The sequence below is a fragment of the Anabrus simplex genome, chromosome 1 (genome assembly GCF_040414725.1).
Source record: "Anabrus simplex isolate iqAnaSimp1 chromosome 1, ASM4041472v1, whole genome shotgun sequence".
In the NCBI taxonomy this organism is placed as follows: Eukaryota; Metazoa; Arthropoda; class Insecta; order Orthoptera; family Tettigoniidae; genus Anabrus; species Anabrus simplex.
In genome coordinates this window covers 1446394372-1446411710 of record NC_090265.1, presented here as the reverse complement: position 1 = coordinate 1446411710, position 17339 = coordinate 1446394372, and the positions used below count along the sequence as shown (strand labels likewise).

Sequence of the window (17339 nt, the reverse complement as noted above, 5' to 3'; positions counted from 1 at the left end):
ACCTAACGCAGACATATGCCATGGTAAGTGAGATTTTGTATTACAGTATTGACTGCTAAATTAAACAGGAACTGTGTTCTTTGTAACAAATGCTTCAATTAGTGTACATACCATATTTCCCGGCATAATCATCGCCACCATGTAATCGTCGCATCCTTTATTTTCAATACAAAAATCGGACTTTAAAGATTTAATCGCATAATCGTTGCACGTCCAAATATTGTTCACCAATCTGGTTAAAAGGTAAATGGAACTGCAATGAATGTGCAATTTAAATACGTGTATGGTTTATGCGCAATTTGGCAACACAGTCACATTTGTGAGATCTTGCACAATGTATAAATAAATAATACCAGTATATGTATGACGCATGGCTTACCGGTAGGCTATCGGCAGTTTGACAACGCGAGACAGTGTACAATTTATTCACCACCTACATATTATGAGTTCTCATTTGAAATACGTAAGGCTGCAAGTTATCGTTTATCGGCAACGTCGCCAGGAAATACCAGTACCAACACACACTTGTCTTCTAGTAGACAAGAGGTCTGATAGAATTCTGTGTTATTACAACCACCTGCCCCCCGACGCAACAGTCGCGAAGGACCTTGGCCTAGCAAGCAACCGCTGCTCAGACCGAGGGCCTGCAGATTACGAGGTATCGTGTGGTCAGCACAAAGAATCCTCCCGGCCGTTATTCTTGGCTCTCTAGACCGGGGCCGCCATCTCACCGTCAGATAGCTCCTCAATTGTAATGACGTAGGTTGAGTGGACCTCAAACCAGCCCTCAGATACAGGTAAAATTCTCTGACCCGGCTGTGGATTGAAGCCGGGGCCTCCGTGTAAGAAACAGGCACGCTACCCCTACACCATAGGGCCGGCTCCTGCGTTATTGCGCACAAAGTGAAATCGAAGACGATAACGCAGATTTCCACGGAATTATTCCGCTCACGGTCAGCCGAATTATTTACGATGTCTCAGTTGTCATCGCTAGACTTTTATCTTACTACTACGTCGTGTCCGGGCATGGGATGAAAACTTTTACCCAAGCAGACACGATAATTATTATCCAATGGTATTAAAGTTTTATTTTATAAACTCATCAGTAATGTAATGTAAAATCATCAATAACTGGGAAGAAATATTAACCTAATTACTGTATGTTTAAAAGAAATTGAAAAAATGAATGTTTGTTACCGACGTCTCGGAACACGGTCAACTACAGTAGATCTACACCGCGCTAGCTAGAGCGATGTATGAAGACGCCCGTGCTCCTGTTTGCGAGCTTTGCGCAAGCGCACTAGTGTGTCGCAACCAACGAGCTCAACTCATAACAAATTGCTGCATGCTTCCTTGCTGCCTAACAGTATTGGCTGCTCTGGAATGGACATATCACAGATGCATTTATTTGTTTGTGACTGACGTGATTACTGTAGACATGTATGCGTGAGAATTTAAGTTTTTAATTTGTGTTTGGGGTGTTTGTAGAAATAATTTGTTTTAATAGTGAACAATTACGGAAAGTCATTTATATTGCAAAACATTAACGTGTGAAGCATTTATAAGCGATTATGGATAAATATAGAAACTATTCTGCGGGCTTCAAGCTAAGCGTAATTGCTTTCGCTGAACAGCACTGGAACAGAGCTGCAGAAAGAAAATTTTCAGTGAGTGAAAAGTTGGTGCGTGACTGGTGGAAATTAAAAAACAAGCTAAAAAGCACAAACCCTTCTAGACACACGTTTAGAGGTCCTAAAACAGGGAAGTTTCCTATAATTGACGAAGAAGTGTTTATGTACGCCAATGAAATACGTAGCAATGGCTGCAGTGAATCATATGAAATGTTACAAATTAAGGGATGGGAGGTAGCACGCAAACATAACATAACTCAGTTTAAGGCGAGTCGTGGGTGGATTAAGGGGTTCATGTGATGACACAATCTGTCAGTGCGAAAGAGAACAACACTAAGCCAAAAGTTACCTGCTGATTACACGGACAAGATTGTAAATTTTCACCGATTTGTCATACGTTTGCGCAAGGAAACTTTGCACTTGCTTTCTCAAATTGGTAATGCCGATTAGACTTTTTTGATATGCCTTGCAACAGCACAATTGTGCTAAAAGGAAAGAAAATCTTGCGATGCACGGCAATGCTAGCCATTACAGCTGACGGAAGAAAGTTGCCGCCTTACATCATTATCAAGAGGAAAACGATGCCTAAGAATATACAGTTTCCCCGTGGAATTCATGTACGAGTGCAACCAAAGGGTTGGATGGACGTAGAACTCATGCTGGACTGGGTTAAAACTGTGTGGGATAGAAGACCCGGTGCACTACTAAAACAACCAGCTCTGCTTGTTTTAGATAGTTTCCGAGGTCACCTTGTGAACGAAGTGAAGCAACTTCTCAGTAAAAATAAGACACGAGAGATAGTCATTGCTGGTGGCCTAACATCTGCTTTGCAGCCACCAGACGTATGTGTTAATAAACCTTTTAAAGACCACTTATGTCGATTTTACAACGAGTGGATGATGAGCAGCGATCAGCAATTGACGTCCGCTGGAAATATCAGGCGTCCACCCTTGGAGTTGTTATGCTTGTGGGTGATGAAGAGTTGGGATCTTATACCACCTGAACTAGTCTCCAAGAGCTTCAAAAGGACTGGGATTTTGAATGCACTAGACGGATCCGAAGATGACACAGTGTGACAGAGAGACGAAGAATCTGATACTGGTATTAACAGCGGGAGGATGGTGCATCAGATACCGAAACCTGCGATAGCGACACAGAAGATTTGGAATAAATTGTGTACCAGTAAGTCCTATTTCACAACAAATCAATCATTTTTTGCAAGTGTAATATTTTAACTTTAATACTTAAATTAATGACAATTAACTTAATACGTTCTTTTTATTTTCAGGTTGGAAAAACGTTCGCCGAAGTGTTGTGAATAATTATGAATTTTGTTTTAGACTATTTTAATTATTTTGATGTATAAACATGAGTATTACGTGCATCTTAAATTTTTATCAAATACAAAAACTGGTATTAAAAATTCTTTGTACAATGGTTGCACCCTACTATTTTTTCGAAAATTTTGGTATAAAAAGTGCGACGATTATGCCGGGAAATACGGTAGTTTTGAAGGAAATTTAGATTGTTGGAGAGATCGTTTGACGCATTCATGTCTGATAGGGTCAAATGCTTTTGCAGCATCTAAGAAAATGATTCAACTATCCTTTTTGTTACATTTCACATCCTGGAGGCAAACATTCACGAGGGAAGCATTGACATGAGTTCTAAGTAATGACATGAAACCATGCTGTTGAGGACTTAGTGTGACATATGAAGGCAGTTTCATATCTTGTATTCATTCAGTTATTCTCCTAATCACAAAATATATGATTAAAGGCCTCCATTCTTTAATATCACTTATGTCTCCACCTGTATGTATTAAAATAGTACTGGCCATTTTGAGTTTAGTGGGTATGCAGAAAAAAATGAAGAATCATGTTGATAAGAAACATCAGAAATTTAGTAACCTTGAGGTGTCATAATTCACAAACTGTAATAAGATCTGGGCCTGGAGAAGTGTCAACTTCAATATTGTAGACATCATCTACTGAAATATTAATGTCAGCAGGTAAGTCAGTGCTTGTTTCCATAAGGAAAAGAGGAGAATTGTTAATTTTGGTACCAAACGTCCTTTCAAAATGATCCCAAATCGTAGTTATTGGGTTTTTTTAAAAAGTGGGCCTTAGCAGTTTTGTCCAAAATTTTACAAGCAATTTTCCACCCCTGATCATAGAATGCCCATGGTGTGGGTTACTATGGTTCATGGTGTGGGTTACCGTAGTCACATCCTAGTTCGTGAACCATGGACAACGGCTGAGTGGCCTAGTAAGTTGTCCTGAGAGTCGGAATACCAGTTGCTACGGAATGGGATTGGGCATCTCGGACATATTCTGAGTCGTGGATTTCCTTGTGCTCAGGTGGCTAGGGCTGTACAATCCAGCGGTGGACCCTAACCCGTTAGAGGAAATATCCTCCCTTTGACTATGTGTAAGTAGGGTAGCATCCTGCTTCATGAATTTACCAAAGTCAGAACATTTTAAGCAAGCCTCAGACCTATGGGAGTAATGGAGACCCACTCCCACTTGACAGGTGAGGGACTCATTGGAAACAACTTGGCAAATGAAATGGAATTCGATGGGGAGCTATCAATATGAATGGGGCTTATGGAAGACAAAAAGTAGAACTGGCTGAGTCCACAAAGAGGATGCATCCGGATGTGCTACGAGTAAGTGATATTCGGGTAAGGGAAAGTAATAAGGAAGAGATAGCAGATTTTAAAATGTACTTCACGGGTGTTAAAAAGGGAAGGGCAGAGTCTGGGGTAGGGCTGTTCATCAGGAATACTATTTCATGCAACATAGCACGTTAATGAACTAATGATACGGGTAGATTTGGCAGTTGGAGGAATTAGGATGAGAATTGTCTCAGTGTATTCACTATGTGAGGGTGAAAATGAGGATGAAATTGACAAGTTTTGTGAAGCATTGAGTGACATCAGAGTCAGGGTCAACAGCTAGGATAGGATAGAGCCAATGGGCAATTTCAACGCGAGAGTTAGAAATAGAACTGAAGGATACAAAAGGGTGATTGATAAATGTGGGGAAGATATGGAAGCTAATAGGAATGGGAAGCGTCTGCTGGACTTCTGTGCTAGTATGGGTTTAGCAGTTATGAATACATTCTTCAAGCATAAGGCTATTCATCACTACACATGGGAGGCTAGGGGTACCAGATCCATAATAGACTATCTTAACCGACTTCAAATTCAGGAAATCTCTTAGAAAGTACGTGTTTTTTTTGGATTTTTCGATGTAACAAACCACTATCTGATCTGTAGTGAACTAAGTATCTCTACGCCTAGCATAGAGAAAGTGAAATTTGTCTGCAAACGAATAATGGTAGAAAATCTCCAGTATGAGAAAATTGGACAGAAGTACATGGACATAATTAGAAGTTCCAAATAGCAGACAGTAAGCAGGTTCAGGATATAGAAAGAAAGAGAATGGGTGGCATACAGGGATGGTGTAGTAGAAATAGCAAGGGAATGTCTAGGAATAACTGTGTGTGAAAATGGGAAAAAGCGAAAATCTTGGTGGAATGATGAAGTGAGAGCAGCTGGTAAACGTAAGAAGGCTTATCAGAAATGGCTCCAAACAAGGGCTGATGTAGGCAGGCAATTGTACATAGATGAAAGAAACAGAGTGAAACAAATAGTTGTTGAATCCATAAAGAAGTCATGGGAAGATTTTGGTAATAACCTGGAAAGGCTAGATCAAGCAGCAGTGAAAACTTTCTGGACAGTAATAAAGAATCTTAGGAAGGGAGGGAAAAAGGAAATGAACACTTGGGTAAATCAGGTGAACTCATAATAGATCCCACAGAATCACTGGACAGGTGGAGGGAATATTTTGAAAATCTTCTCAACTTAAAAGAAAATCTTCATGGTGGTGTCACGAACAATGGAGCTCATGGGAAGGAGGAAAATGATGTTGGTGAAATTACGCTTGAGGAAGTGGAAAGGATGGTAAATAAACTCCATTGTCATAAAGCAGCAGGAATAGATGAAATTAGACCTGAATACTGAAGTATAGTGGGAAGGCAGGGACGAAATGGCTTCATAGAGTAATAAAATTAGCATGGAGTGTTGGTAAGGTACCTTCAGATTGGACAAAAACAGTAATTGCACCTATCTATAAGCAAGGGAACAGGAAGGATTGCAACAACTATCAAGGTATCTCATTGATTAGTATACCAGGCAAAGTATTCACTGGCATCGTGAAAGGGAGAGTGCGATCAGTGGTTGAGATGAAGTTGGATGAAAACCAGTGTGGTTTCAGACCACAGGGAGGCTGTCAGGATCAGATTTTCAGTATGTGCCAGGTAATTGAAGAATGTTACGAAAGGAATAGACAGTGATATGTATGTTTCGTAGATCTAGAGAAAATATATGACAGGGTACCTAGGGAATAGATGTTCGCCATACTAGGGGAATATGGGATTAAAGGTGGATTATTAAAAATCAATCAAAGGCATTTATGTTGACAATTGGGCTGCACTGAGAATTGATGGTAGAATGAGTTCTTGGTTAAGGGTACTTACAGGGGTTAGACATTTCCACCTAAGGACATTTTGTCTATATGTGAATTTTTCATCTAAACAGTGTTATGTGGCTAAAGATGTTAATAATATACTAAACATGTACCACTTTGAACCAATAAGTTGTCATAAGCAGCAAATGTATCAACAAGGTGGGAAATAAAAAATATTTAGTTGTGAATAGTTGTTTTACTCAAGCTATAATCTCAACTGGCACTTCATTACATCTCCTACATTCCCATATGTGCTTACATTGTACATGATCATATGCCTTCTCAGAATCCAAGAATGCAACTATAACCATTCTATTCTTATCCCAGTATTTTTCGAAGAGAATTCTTCAGTTTAAGATATCACCAAAATGTATTAGGATCAACCTATTCAATACAATTGAGTTTCCAAAGTTAGGATTTACATCTTATTACACTAAAATTACACTAAAATTTGTAATAAGATGTAAATCCTAACTTTGGAAACTCAATTGTATTGAATAGGTTGATCCTAATAAATTCTGGTAATATCTTAAACTGATGTACATTTCAATATAGACCAAACATGAAATTTGTAACATGTAAGAGAATTCTTGTTGAAAAAATGAGGTCTAGCATTGATCTGTTCTCTCTAAATGCATGTTGTTCTTCCTTAACCCATTCACATACCATTTAATTCAACTTATTTATGCCTTGGTGTACCATTTATTTTCCTTACTTCACATATTATCACTGACACTGAAAAAGCATATTTTGCAGAAACCTAATGGTAGGAAATATTCAAACAATTGTCAGTTTCACTTTGTAAAGTCTGTATGTGTGTGGTAGATCATAAAACAGTCATCTACGTGGAGCGCCACCTTGCACCGGTGGCATTCAAATGAAGATTCCTTCCTCAGACCCCGTGTCACACAGACTTTGCATCTCCGTGACGGGATAACCTTCTTCGTTGTTGGGGGTATTTTGGTTGGAAAGTGTCCCCAGTGCCTTCCCTGAAGTCTCAATGGTGTATTCCAAGGGCTTGGGCGTCCTCGTTTTGGATAGTCAGGCAAGGTCACACTTGCCAACAGCTGTTCGGCCAAATTGATCCGGAAGCTGGTAAAGCCTACTCGCTTCTTGTCAGGATTGAGGAGGCGATGAATGATGTTGGAATTAAGAAGTGCCATGTCTAGTATGTAGAAGTATATTTTTTTGTATCCTTTTACATACTTCCTCATCAAGGGGAATGATGCGAGTCTCTGGTCATGAGAATCAACACCACCCATTCCACAGTTGTAGTCAACAACAAGTTTGGGTCTGAACTACTTCTTGCCATCATACTTCACCACTTCAAGGTAATCTGGCCTGCTATGTTGTGTAGAGAGCATGTGCACCACTTTCTTGTCCATCCATTTCACAGCCAAAACCCCATTACTGGAAACGAAGGCGAGTTCCCCCTTTTTCAGCTTTGTGCTGCTAAGTTCCTTGGACATGAACTTCCTATTTGGCCTCACTGTACCAACAGCATAAGTCTTATCATCCAGAAGATTTCTGAATAATGTTGGTGAACTGTACCAGTTGTCCATGTACAGCGTTCTCCAGCAACCCAAAAGCTCTCCGCACATTTCCATAACTACTTTTTCACTTGAAAGTAATCCCACTGTAGTTACTTCACTGCCATTCTCCTTACCAGTATAAATTCTGAAGTTCCAACAGTACCCATTATCAGATGCACACACTTTGTATATTTTTATGCCAAACCTGGCTCTCTTTGATGGGTTATATTGTACGTATGAAAGCCTACCTTTGAACTTCATCAGACTTTCATCTATAGACACTTTTTCTCCAAGCATATAGACCTTTTGAAATCTATCTAAAAGTAAATCAAGCACAGGCCTTACTTTCCTAAGTTTATCACTAGCAGTTTCAGGGGCATCACTGGACAAGTGGAGGAACTTATTTATAGATTTGAACCTCTTGAAAGGCATGGTTTCTCCAAAAATTGGAGTCTCCATAACCCTGCGCTTAGACCAATTGTCTTGGAGTGAGGGCTTCTTATTTTGTGATGATAGGATGCACAGAGCAAAATGTGCCTTCATTTCATCCACAGATACAGGAAACCAGTGTTCCTCTTCATATGATATTACCCTATTTGTATCCTCGGCAGCAGATACAAGACATTTACTTGCGTAAGCATTTGTCTCTTTTGTTAGATGTTCCCAAAAGTCTGCTGTTAGAAATTCGTTCACAACTTGCAGTTCGTTAGGACATTGTCCTAGGCGCCTTTGAACAACACTGTTTATTTCACCAGTTGCGATGCATGAATGATACTCTGGAGTATTACTTACGTGCTCCCAGTTCCATTCCCTATCGAGTGAAAGATGATTAGAAGCCGTTGGTGTAGCATCAGATGTAGGCCTAAAATTCAGTGTTACATTTGACGACAAAACAGCACTTGTTCACCCCTACCAGCACTCACGTCGCTGTCACACGAACTACTTTCACTACATTCACTTCCACTAAATTTTTCATCGCTTATTTCAATATCAATGTCACTATCTTCTAAAAATTCCCTTATAATCGCTTCGTCACTCAACTTGGAGGCAGCCATGATTTCGCTTACGATGAGATTGCTAAGCTACAGGTTATTCTTTCCACGGAATAACTGCACAGACAAGTTTATCGAATACATCAATGGAATAAAATAGTGCTTCCATCTGTCAAGAGTTTACCTTACTAATATCAAATCCTTTCACAAAGGAAACCGGCTTGGAGCGGGTCCGGAAATTAACACTACGCGCGGACGGAGAGATCCGTCTTTGTACCGGAGTGCGGTTGAGAGCCTGGATGGAGAGATCCGTCAAAGTACGTCAAGTGGTTAAATTTAGGTTCTACAAATTTTCTGATTTTTCTCTCCAGGATGGTCTCGTATATTTTTAATGGCCTACATTAAAACAGAAAATCAACTCCAAATTAACACCCAAGGAACTGACAGCAAGAAATCTGAAACTCAAAAACACATGGAAACAAGAACGACAGCAGACTCATAATGAGAGGATGACGCACTTTTGGGAAGATAAGAAAAAGAAGATTAATGCTATCTGATGGTCTTACATGACCCTTGGAGGACCAAACGCACAATAAAAACACCACCACAACACAAACTGTATTTTTCTTGAGTTACATAAGATACACAACCAACCTGTGACTTTACAGAAGCGAATTCCATGTTCTGCAGAAATATGCTCGCCTTTACTTGATGCGGTCTTTACTCTCAACTGGTGCAGTTTCAAAAGAGATGACAGCAATGCCAGTTGCCGCCGAGCCTCAGTCTTTTTTCTAGTTACATCTGACAAAATGGTATCTGCTTCTGCCTTCAAACTTTCATCCTGAAGAACAAGAGGAGAATAAAAACACCTCAGGATAATTTTAATGGATGGTGAAAAGAGACCACAACGTAAAAGTCAACTTAAGAACAATAACATAGTTACAGAGTTTTAGTTGACCCGATTTTATTTAGCTTTTCAAACTGGTAAAATTATTACTGCAATTTTGTAAAATACAAAAATACACTATAAACTAACAAACAAACCTGTAGCACAACTGTTCAAACAAGGCCTCTGTCCGCCAAGATGACTATTACTCAGCTAGATGGCCTGCAGATACTGGAGAGCCACATGACGACATACTTGGCAGTATTACTCATTTTTCCCTAGTTTTTAACATCACACCAACTTAGACAGCTTTCTGGCAACACAGTAACAGAAAAGGGCTAGGTCTGGGAAGTAAAGAACCATAGCCTTAAGGTACAATCCCAAAAAATTCAGGGCTGTCGATAGTGAGATCTCTCAGACACAAGTTAATAGTTCATGGCCTGAACTGCGCAGCAAACTCTCTCCATAATGCTTAATTTTCTTGATCAGGTCCACTGTCTCTTGCATCAAATAGCACCTCAGTGGGTCTCATGAGGCTGAGTGAAACCTGTTCTAGCCCTCAGACTAGAATTAAAATCTGTGGACTTGTCAGGTATCATATCTGGGGAGGAAGCTGCACTACGGCTTATGGGTTCAGTGGGATCAGCCCATTTCAGCTCAGTCGCCCCCATGAAAGCCCTCTCCCCACCTACAGACAAAACCCCTCCCCCAACACCATGTCACAGATTATTCAGCTGTATGGTCCGTGGGTTGGACCCCGATATTCCAGAGGATATTATAGTCCAAGAGTTGAATGTGGAGGGCATTCCAGTCCGGAAAGCCTTTATAAAATTAGGAACAACTCGGGTCCAACCTTCATGGTGCGGATACTCCTACCCACCCCCCAGGTCATGGATAGGGTACACGTCAATAGGGTATCCACGTTTAGGCACCACAATAGAGTGGAACCCTCCCGTGCACCAGCATCCCAACCCATCACATGTAAGTGGTGCCTAACCTATAATCAACATGACACAGCACACTGCACCGCTGAACGTCCGGTGTGCAGTCGCTGCTCACAATCCCACCCCACCTTCCAATGCCCTAACGACCAACTCCTACCGAAATGAAATACCTGTGGGGAACCCCACCCCACCTACTCCCTCAAATGTACAGCCCGCCCTCAACCAACTGAAAAGCGCCCCAAACTAGTCGCCCCTGTTTGAACTATAGACTCCCCACCCAACCCACTCAATCCATCTTCCCTTCCCCATCCATTGAAGACATAATCCGATTTGTTACAATCTCTCTCCTGAATATCCACCCATACCACCGACCACTCCTCCTAGCCGAACTCCAGGCAACGGCCAAACAGACAATGCCCATTTCCAAACTTCCCATTCCAGCCTAAACACCCACTTTCACGTCACCCACCTAGAAACTTTAGTGTAACCATGGAAAATAACCCAACACCTCGTTCCTGGCCCCTTGATTCCATCTCCATCCTCTTTCTCAAAATCCAATCCTTTCATTCCAAACGACTACACCTTAAAGCCCTTACCACACATCACTCCATCCACGCCGTCCCCACCAGTTCGCAAACTTCCCCAGCTTCACTATCCACCAAACCAATCACCTCAATGACATAGACCGGGGGCTCAGCTATAGCAATCCGTTCCTCTCTCCCCATCCGCCCGCACACCCCACCCCCTCACCATCCCAGAAGCCGTAATCACCACAGTACTTCAGTTCCTGTATCCTGCACCTAGCAACCATATAACACCGGTACAACAGCCCACTCACCTGGACTTCATTACTTACCTCAGTGGCACCTTCCCCCACTTCATACTCATAGCTGATCTCAACCTCACCCACAGATCCCTCTGGTCTTGCTTGGAATATTTGTTTAGGCTTCCTTTCCTCTTCCATCCTCACCAGGTACCCCAACCATCCAAGATCCTTCTTTTCTTGATCAGTGGTTCTTGGTTATGACACTCTTCCCTTGTCCTAGTATTTCTAACCATATCCCTCCTTGTCCTTCCAACTGTTTTACGCAAATACTTCATTTCTGTGGCAGTGAGTCTGCTCTCTAAATTACTCTGCAGCGTCCAGCTTTCAGGTCTGTACGTCAGCACTGGAAGATATACTGATTCGTATATTCTCATTTTTGTTTTCCTGGTAACTTCTCTCTTTCCTATGATGATATTATTAACATCATAATATAGATTGTTAGCTTTATGGATTCTGTGATTTATTTCAGAATCCACTTTCCCATCTGCTGTTACGATGCTGCCTATATATACAAACTGCTGAACCTGTTCTAAAATCTCGTTCTGCTACTCGATGTTAAGGTCTTTTTGTTCTTTCCTGGTAAGGTGCATAACTTTACTTTTAATAACATTAACTTCCACCCCCCTGTCTTGGAGTGTGCAGCCCCATTCAATCACTGCCCTCTGTAATTTATCTCTATCTGTTGCCAAAAGTGTGATATCATCTCCATATACTAGTGCCTGTATCCACACTGGTCTCATCTTGAAATTTCCAACTTTGCATTTACTTGTTCGCTTCTTATATTGTTTAATAACTTGATCCATGAATATTATAAAGAGTACAGGACTAAGCCTGTCATCTTGTTCGACACCTCCTTCCATTGTAAATTCCTTTGAGGTTTGACTATTTATCCTCATTATACCTAATACCCTCCTGTATATACTTTTTTTGTTGCTATTTTTGCTTTACGTCGCACCGACACAGTTAGGTCTTATGGCGACGATGGGAAAGGAAAGGCATAGGAATGGGAAGGAAGCGGCCGTGGCCTTAATTAAGGTACAGCCCCAGCATTTGCCTGGTGTGAAAATGGGAAACCACGGAAGTATATACTTTTAATCACCCTAGTCAGTTTGGGGGTAATATGTGCCATCTGTAAAACCATCCATAGCTCTTCTCTCGGTACTCTGTCAAATGCAGACTTCAAATCGATAAATGCTGCAAACAGTTTTCTCCTTCCCGATTTAGGATCTTTCCTGCTGCATTTCTCAAACAGAAGATCCAATCTTGTGTTTGCCGACGGGGTCTAAATCCAGCTTGTTCTTCTTTCAGTTCTCCCTCCACTTGCTCTCTAAGTCTCTTCTCTATTATAGTTGAATATAACTTCTGGAGAACTGACGCTAAGCATATTGCTCTGTAATTATGACAGTCAGTTGAGCTTACCTTCTTGCGAATGGGAACTATGATGTTCCGCTCCCGATCTTCTGGTATTTTCTCAGAGCCCCAAACTGACTTGAAGAGATCCCAGATCCATATCTCTAGTTCTCTTCCTCCGAATTTCACGAACTCCAGGTGAATATTATCTCAGCCTGCTGCTTTACCAGTCTTGATTGCCATAATTGCCTCATGCACTTCCTTCAATCTAATACCTTCTTCATTTTCCCTCTCTCCACTGTTATCCTCTTCTACTGGTGTCATGCCCACCATTCTATTGCTTTCCTTGAAGGTTTCTGAGTAATATTCACTCCACACTTCCAGGATGTCCTTTATGTTGGTTTTCAGCCTGTTATTTTTACCCTTAATGTTTCTGATTTTCTTTCCCCTTTTTCCCTTCAAGCTTTTCATTACATGCCAGAATTTTTTTTGATTTTCCTTACAACTTTCTTCTATTTCCCTTCCGAACTGTTCCCAGGATTCCTTTCTAGCTTCCTTGATTGCTCTCCCTGCTGCATTTCTTAGTTGTATATATGTACCTTTGTCTTCCTCACTTTTGAATTTCATATGTCTTTTCCATGCTTTCTTCTTGGCTGCAACTGCTTCCTTTACTGTTTCGCTCCACCATCTTGTCTGTCTCCTATTTCCTTTGACTCTGCTGACCCCGCATACCTCTGTAGCTGCCTAGTTAATTGTCTCTTTCATCACCTTCCATTTGTCTTCCATGTTCCATATACCTCTGTGATTTTGCTCCTTCTGTATGAGTTTTTTGCCCAACTTATTTTCATACTCCTGTCGCTTGGAGATATCTTCTAAGTCAGATACTTTCACTTTGACATAATTCATTTTGTTGATTCTGGTATATATCTGAACCAGGTTTCCATTACCAATAAACGATGTTCAGTGTAGACTTCCGCAATGCGGAATACCCTCACATCCATTACATCACAGTGGGTATTCTTTGCGTACACACAGTAGTCTATTGTACTTCGTACATTTTGGCTTATTGCCTCAAAGGTAATTTGGTGGATCTGTTTATGACGGAAGAAAGAATTCCTTATTAACTCAAGCATTCTCCTCCCATTGCTGTTCAGACTTCTCTCTGTCCCATACCTTCCTAAGCTTCTATGACCAGGGCCCCGTTTCATAAAACATCTTTCACTAATATTATTAGTAAGAAACCAATAATATTAACTAATAATATTAGTATTATGTTTTATAAAATTATTAGTTAATAATATTAGTTATTAGTTTATGAGTCAAAATTATTAGTAGATGTTCCTAATAATATTAGTAAATTGTTTCATAGACAACATGACTAATTAAAGTTACTCATATTATTAGGATTATTTCCATGAGTGTATTTTGACTCATAATTCATATTATTAGTGAAACCAAAGTGAGCGGAATTTTAATATTTTGGCATAAAATCATGAAGATAACTGAAATGGTCAACTCTGATTCAAACAGTGATAAGGAACGAGTGTAGGTATTCACCGTTCAATAAATGTTACATCAAAAACAGCCTGTACCGACATGTAACAAACATATGAATACTGGTACAATGGGAGATTTAGGTTAGATTACATAACTTTTGAGTATTTGCTTGACAGGATTGGTAGGTAATAGAACGTTCAACTGCAAGGAATGAAGCATGACCTTAAAATAGCAGCTTCGCATTGCACTCCACCGGTTGGTAGTGATACACAGTATCATTGTGTTTCTCTAGTGCAGTTCTGCTCGGACACTCCAAGTATCTTTTAAAATCTTGGCTTAAATCACCAGTAAACCAAGATGATGCTGGTGATGATTATTGTTTTAAGAGGAAGTAGCCTACAACTAGGCAACCATCACCTATAATAACACTAATCAGATAGAAAAATGGAAAGGATCTGGCATTTTGAAAATGAAGGTATCGGCTAAAGAAAGAGAGGGGCCACGAAGGGCGTGATAATGAAAGACTCTCTCGGCCTCGCAACCTAATACTGTCAGGGTCGGAAAAGAACAAGAGTTGAACAAGGGAGGTAGATGAAAATGAGCCTGACAGAAGTAAGTTGAAGCAATGGCAGGACTCATCTCAGTGCCCCATGTTCACCAAAACACGCTCCCAAGTTGAGAGCCCTGGGACCTCTTTTAGTCGCCTCTTACGACAGGCAGGGGATACCGTGGCTGTTATTCTACTGCCCCCACCAACAGGGGTAGTAAACAAAGATTTTGCTAGTCCATCTCAGAGATTTTTAAGAACACATGAAGTAAAAAGTAAAAGGAACAAGGAGAGTTATAGTGTGAAAAGGCTGCGAATAGCTGACGCTTTATCTCAACCACTTTCCGCAAGGACATTTTTTAGTTAGTTTTATGAAACAGGGCCCAGAACTCGGCTCATTCCCAACTCTACCATTCCAGTCCCCCGTTATTACCACCGATTCTATGGTATCTCTAGCTTTGTCCAATGTCCTCTGGAGGGCAGAGTAAAATATCTCCTGTCACGACCTCGTGTCGCAGCGCGCCCCCTTACACGTCTCAGTGCCGAGCGAATGGACTCGAGCGAGTCTCGAATCCGCGACCTCCGAGACCAAGGATATCGAGTATTAATCTAATGTTTTTATGATCATGTAACAGTGGCAAGAAGTCATAGTGTTTCAAATGTTGAGTGATAATTTTATTAAGTGAAAGAGAGTTATAGGTATTTAAAGCATAAGATTTCATACAAGTTCTACTTGAAGCTAGCTGGTGCAACTCAAGTTGGTGTGTGTAATGTTGTGCAATAGTCAGTTACATGACATCAGGGGAAAACAGAAAATGCAAAAGAAAGTTCTGTAAATGTTTCTAGAAGCAAATACAAGCAAATATCGTGCAGATTGTTGATGCAGTAAGAAACGAATTGTTCAAGTGAATTCCATGACACTCCTCATCAATTAGTGGGAGGAACTCGTGAACCAATCAGACTTAAAAACATCTTACTTCTACAGAAGTAGAGGGGAAAAGTTTCGAGAGGCTTCAAACAGGAAATATAGGGAATGACAATTAAAATCTTTAAGGTTCCACCTTGTTCAATACAAATACACTGTTGTTAGATGACTTTTTACAACATATATTTATTGCAGTACTAGTTTCGGCGCTCTATTAAGGCACCATCATCAGCTGCGCAATAAGTAGAGAAACTTGAAGATATAACAATACGAAACAACATACTGATATACTTAACTCCTTAATGTCTATCTAATGGTAAGTTTAAAACTCTAAGTCACAAGCAAAATAACCCCTGTGAGTCGAAATTGTAAAATCTCATGAGTTGTCCTTAAGATTCTGTGATGGCTATAATTTTTTACATTCGTAAAAATCAAGTTCAACAACATTTCTAAAATTGTGAAATTAAAGCTGAATCAAGTCCTAAAATGTTAAAATGTTCATTTCACAGATGCATCAGTTGCCATGTGTTGGATAAAAACTCGTCGTATTCATTAAACTGCCAGACTGTGCCGTCTTCCAATGTTTGTTGATATGTGGAAGCTTAGTTCTTATGTTGTGTTTCTAGTGGTTGGAACTGATTATTTGCCCTGATGTTATTAAGCGGGCATAGCCTCTCAGTTCAATAACCCTGTAATGATGAAAGCCCTCTGTTAATAGAAAAGCTAGATAAAGATAATAGGAACCTGATTGAATCAAAATGTTATTGAAGTTTATTCACCTCAACGGCTATGTACTTTGCACGGCGTCTGCAGCACGACGAGTGTGTCTGCTTGTGTCGAGTGCGATGTGATGAAGCGCTAAGGAAGGGGAAGTAGGGGCGGCAAGGGGAATGTTTTTGGAACGTTGGCAATGTAGGAGAGGGTCTGGGGGGCGTTGCGGACGAAGACAGTAGTATGAGAAACTGTTACGTAGAGTTCGAAAGACGGACGAATTTTCCGGAATTCTTAGCTTGTCGAGTAATAGAATCAAGCAATCATATAACACTTTGGGTTTCTCGGAAATTTCATTCAAATTTAGGTTAGCATTATAATACTGGTCTAGATGTATTAGACACGCTTCTGTAATGTCAAGCCTCGGTCCCTTAGATAGTGTTTCCATTATTTCAAGATCGTGATCTATGTCTGTGAATTTATGTTTATATTCATGGACGTGTTGGCCTACGGCTGAAAATCTATTGTATTTCACAGCATTGAGGTGTTCTTGATATCTAACATTAGAGCTGCGCCCAGTTTGCCCTATATATCCACTCCCACAGTCTTTGCATTCGAACCTGTATACACCTGATTTAGAGTATGGGTTGACCTCATTAACAGCTGATGCATTATGCAAAATTTCAATACTTCTGTTATGTTTTGAACGCAATCCTAATGTTACGTTTCTTAAAAATGTTCGTAACTTTATAAACCTCTTTGTTGAACGTAAAGGTTGCGATTTCTTTTGATTCAAGTTTATCTTTAGTCAGGGTTGTGGGGGGGGGAGATATTTAAATTTACTTATTATCCACTCTATGAAATTCCCTTTAAAGCCATTAGCCTTAGCCATAGCTCGAATAATGTTCAGTTCCTTGTCCAAGTCTTGCTTGGACATTGGTACGCTAAACGCGCGATTAACCAGGC

The 17339-nt window shown here is 40.4% G+C and overlaps 1 protein-coding gene across 1 annotated transcript in view; it reads right to left on the bottom strand.

The window, feature by feature from the left end:
* Positions 1 to 17339, bottom strand: part of LOC136858411 (programmed cell death protein 7) — an 80300-nt gene that overhangs the window by 15281 nt on the left and 47680 nt on the right. The window contains exon 4 of the mRNA XM_067137936.2: positions 9342 to 9528. Within this exon, the coding sequence (XP_066994037.2) occupies positions 9342 to 9528 (187 nt within the window). The remainder of the gene's footprint in view (positions 1 to 9341; positions 9529 to 17339) is intronic.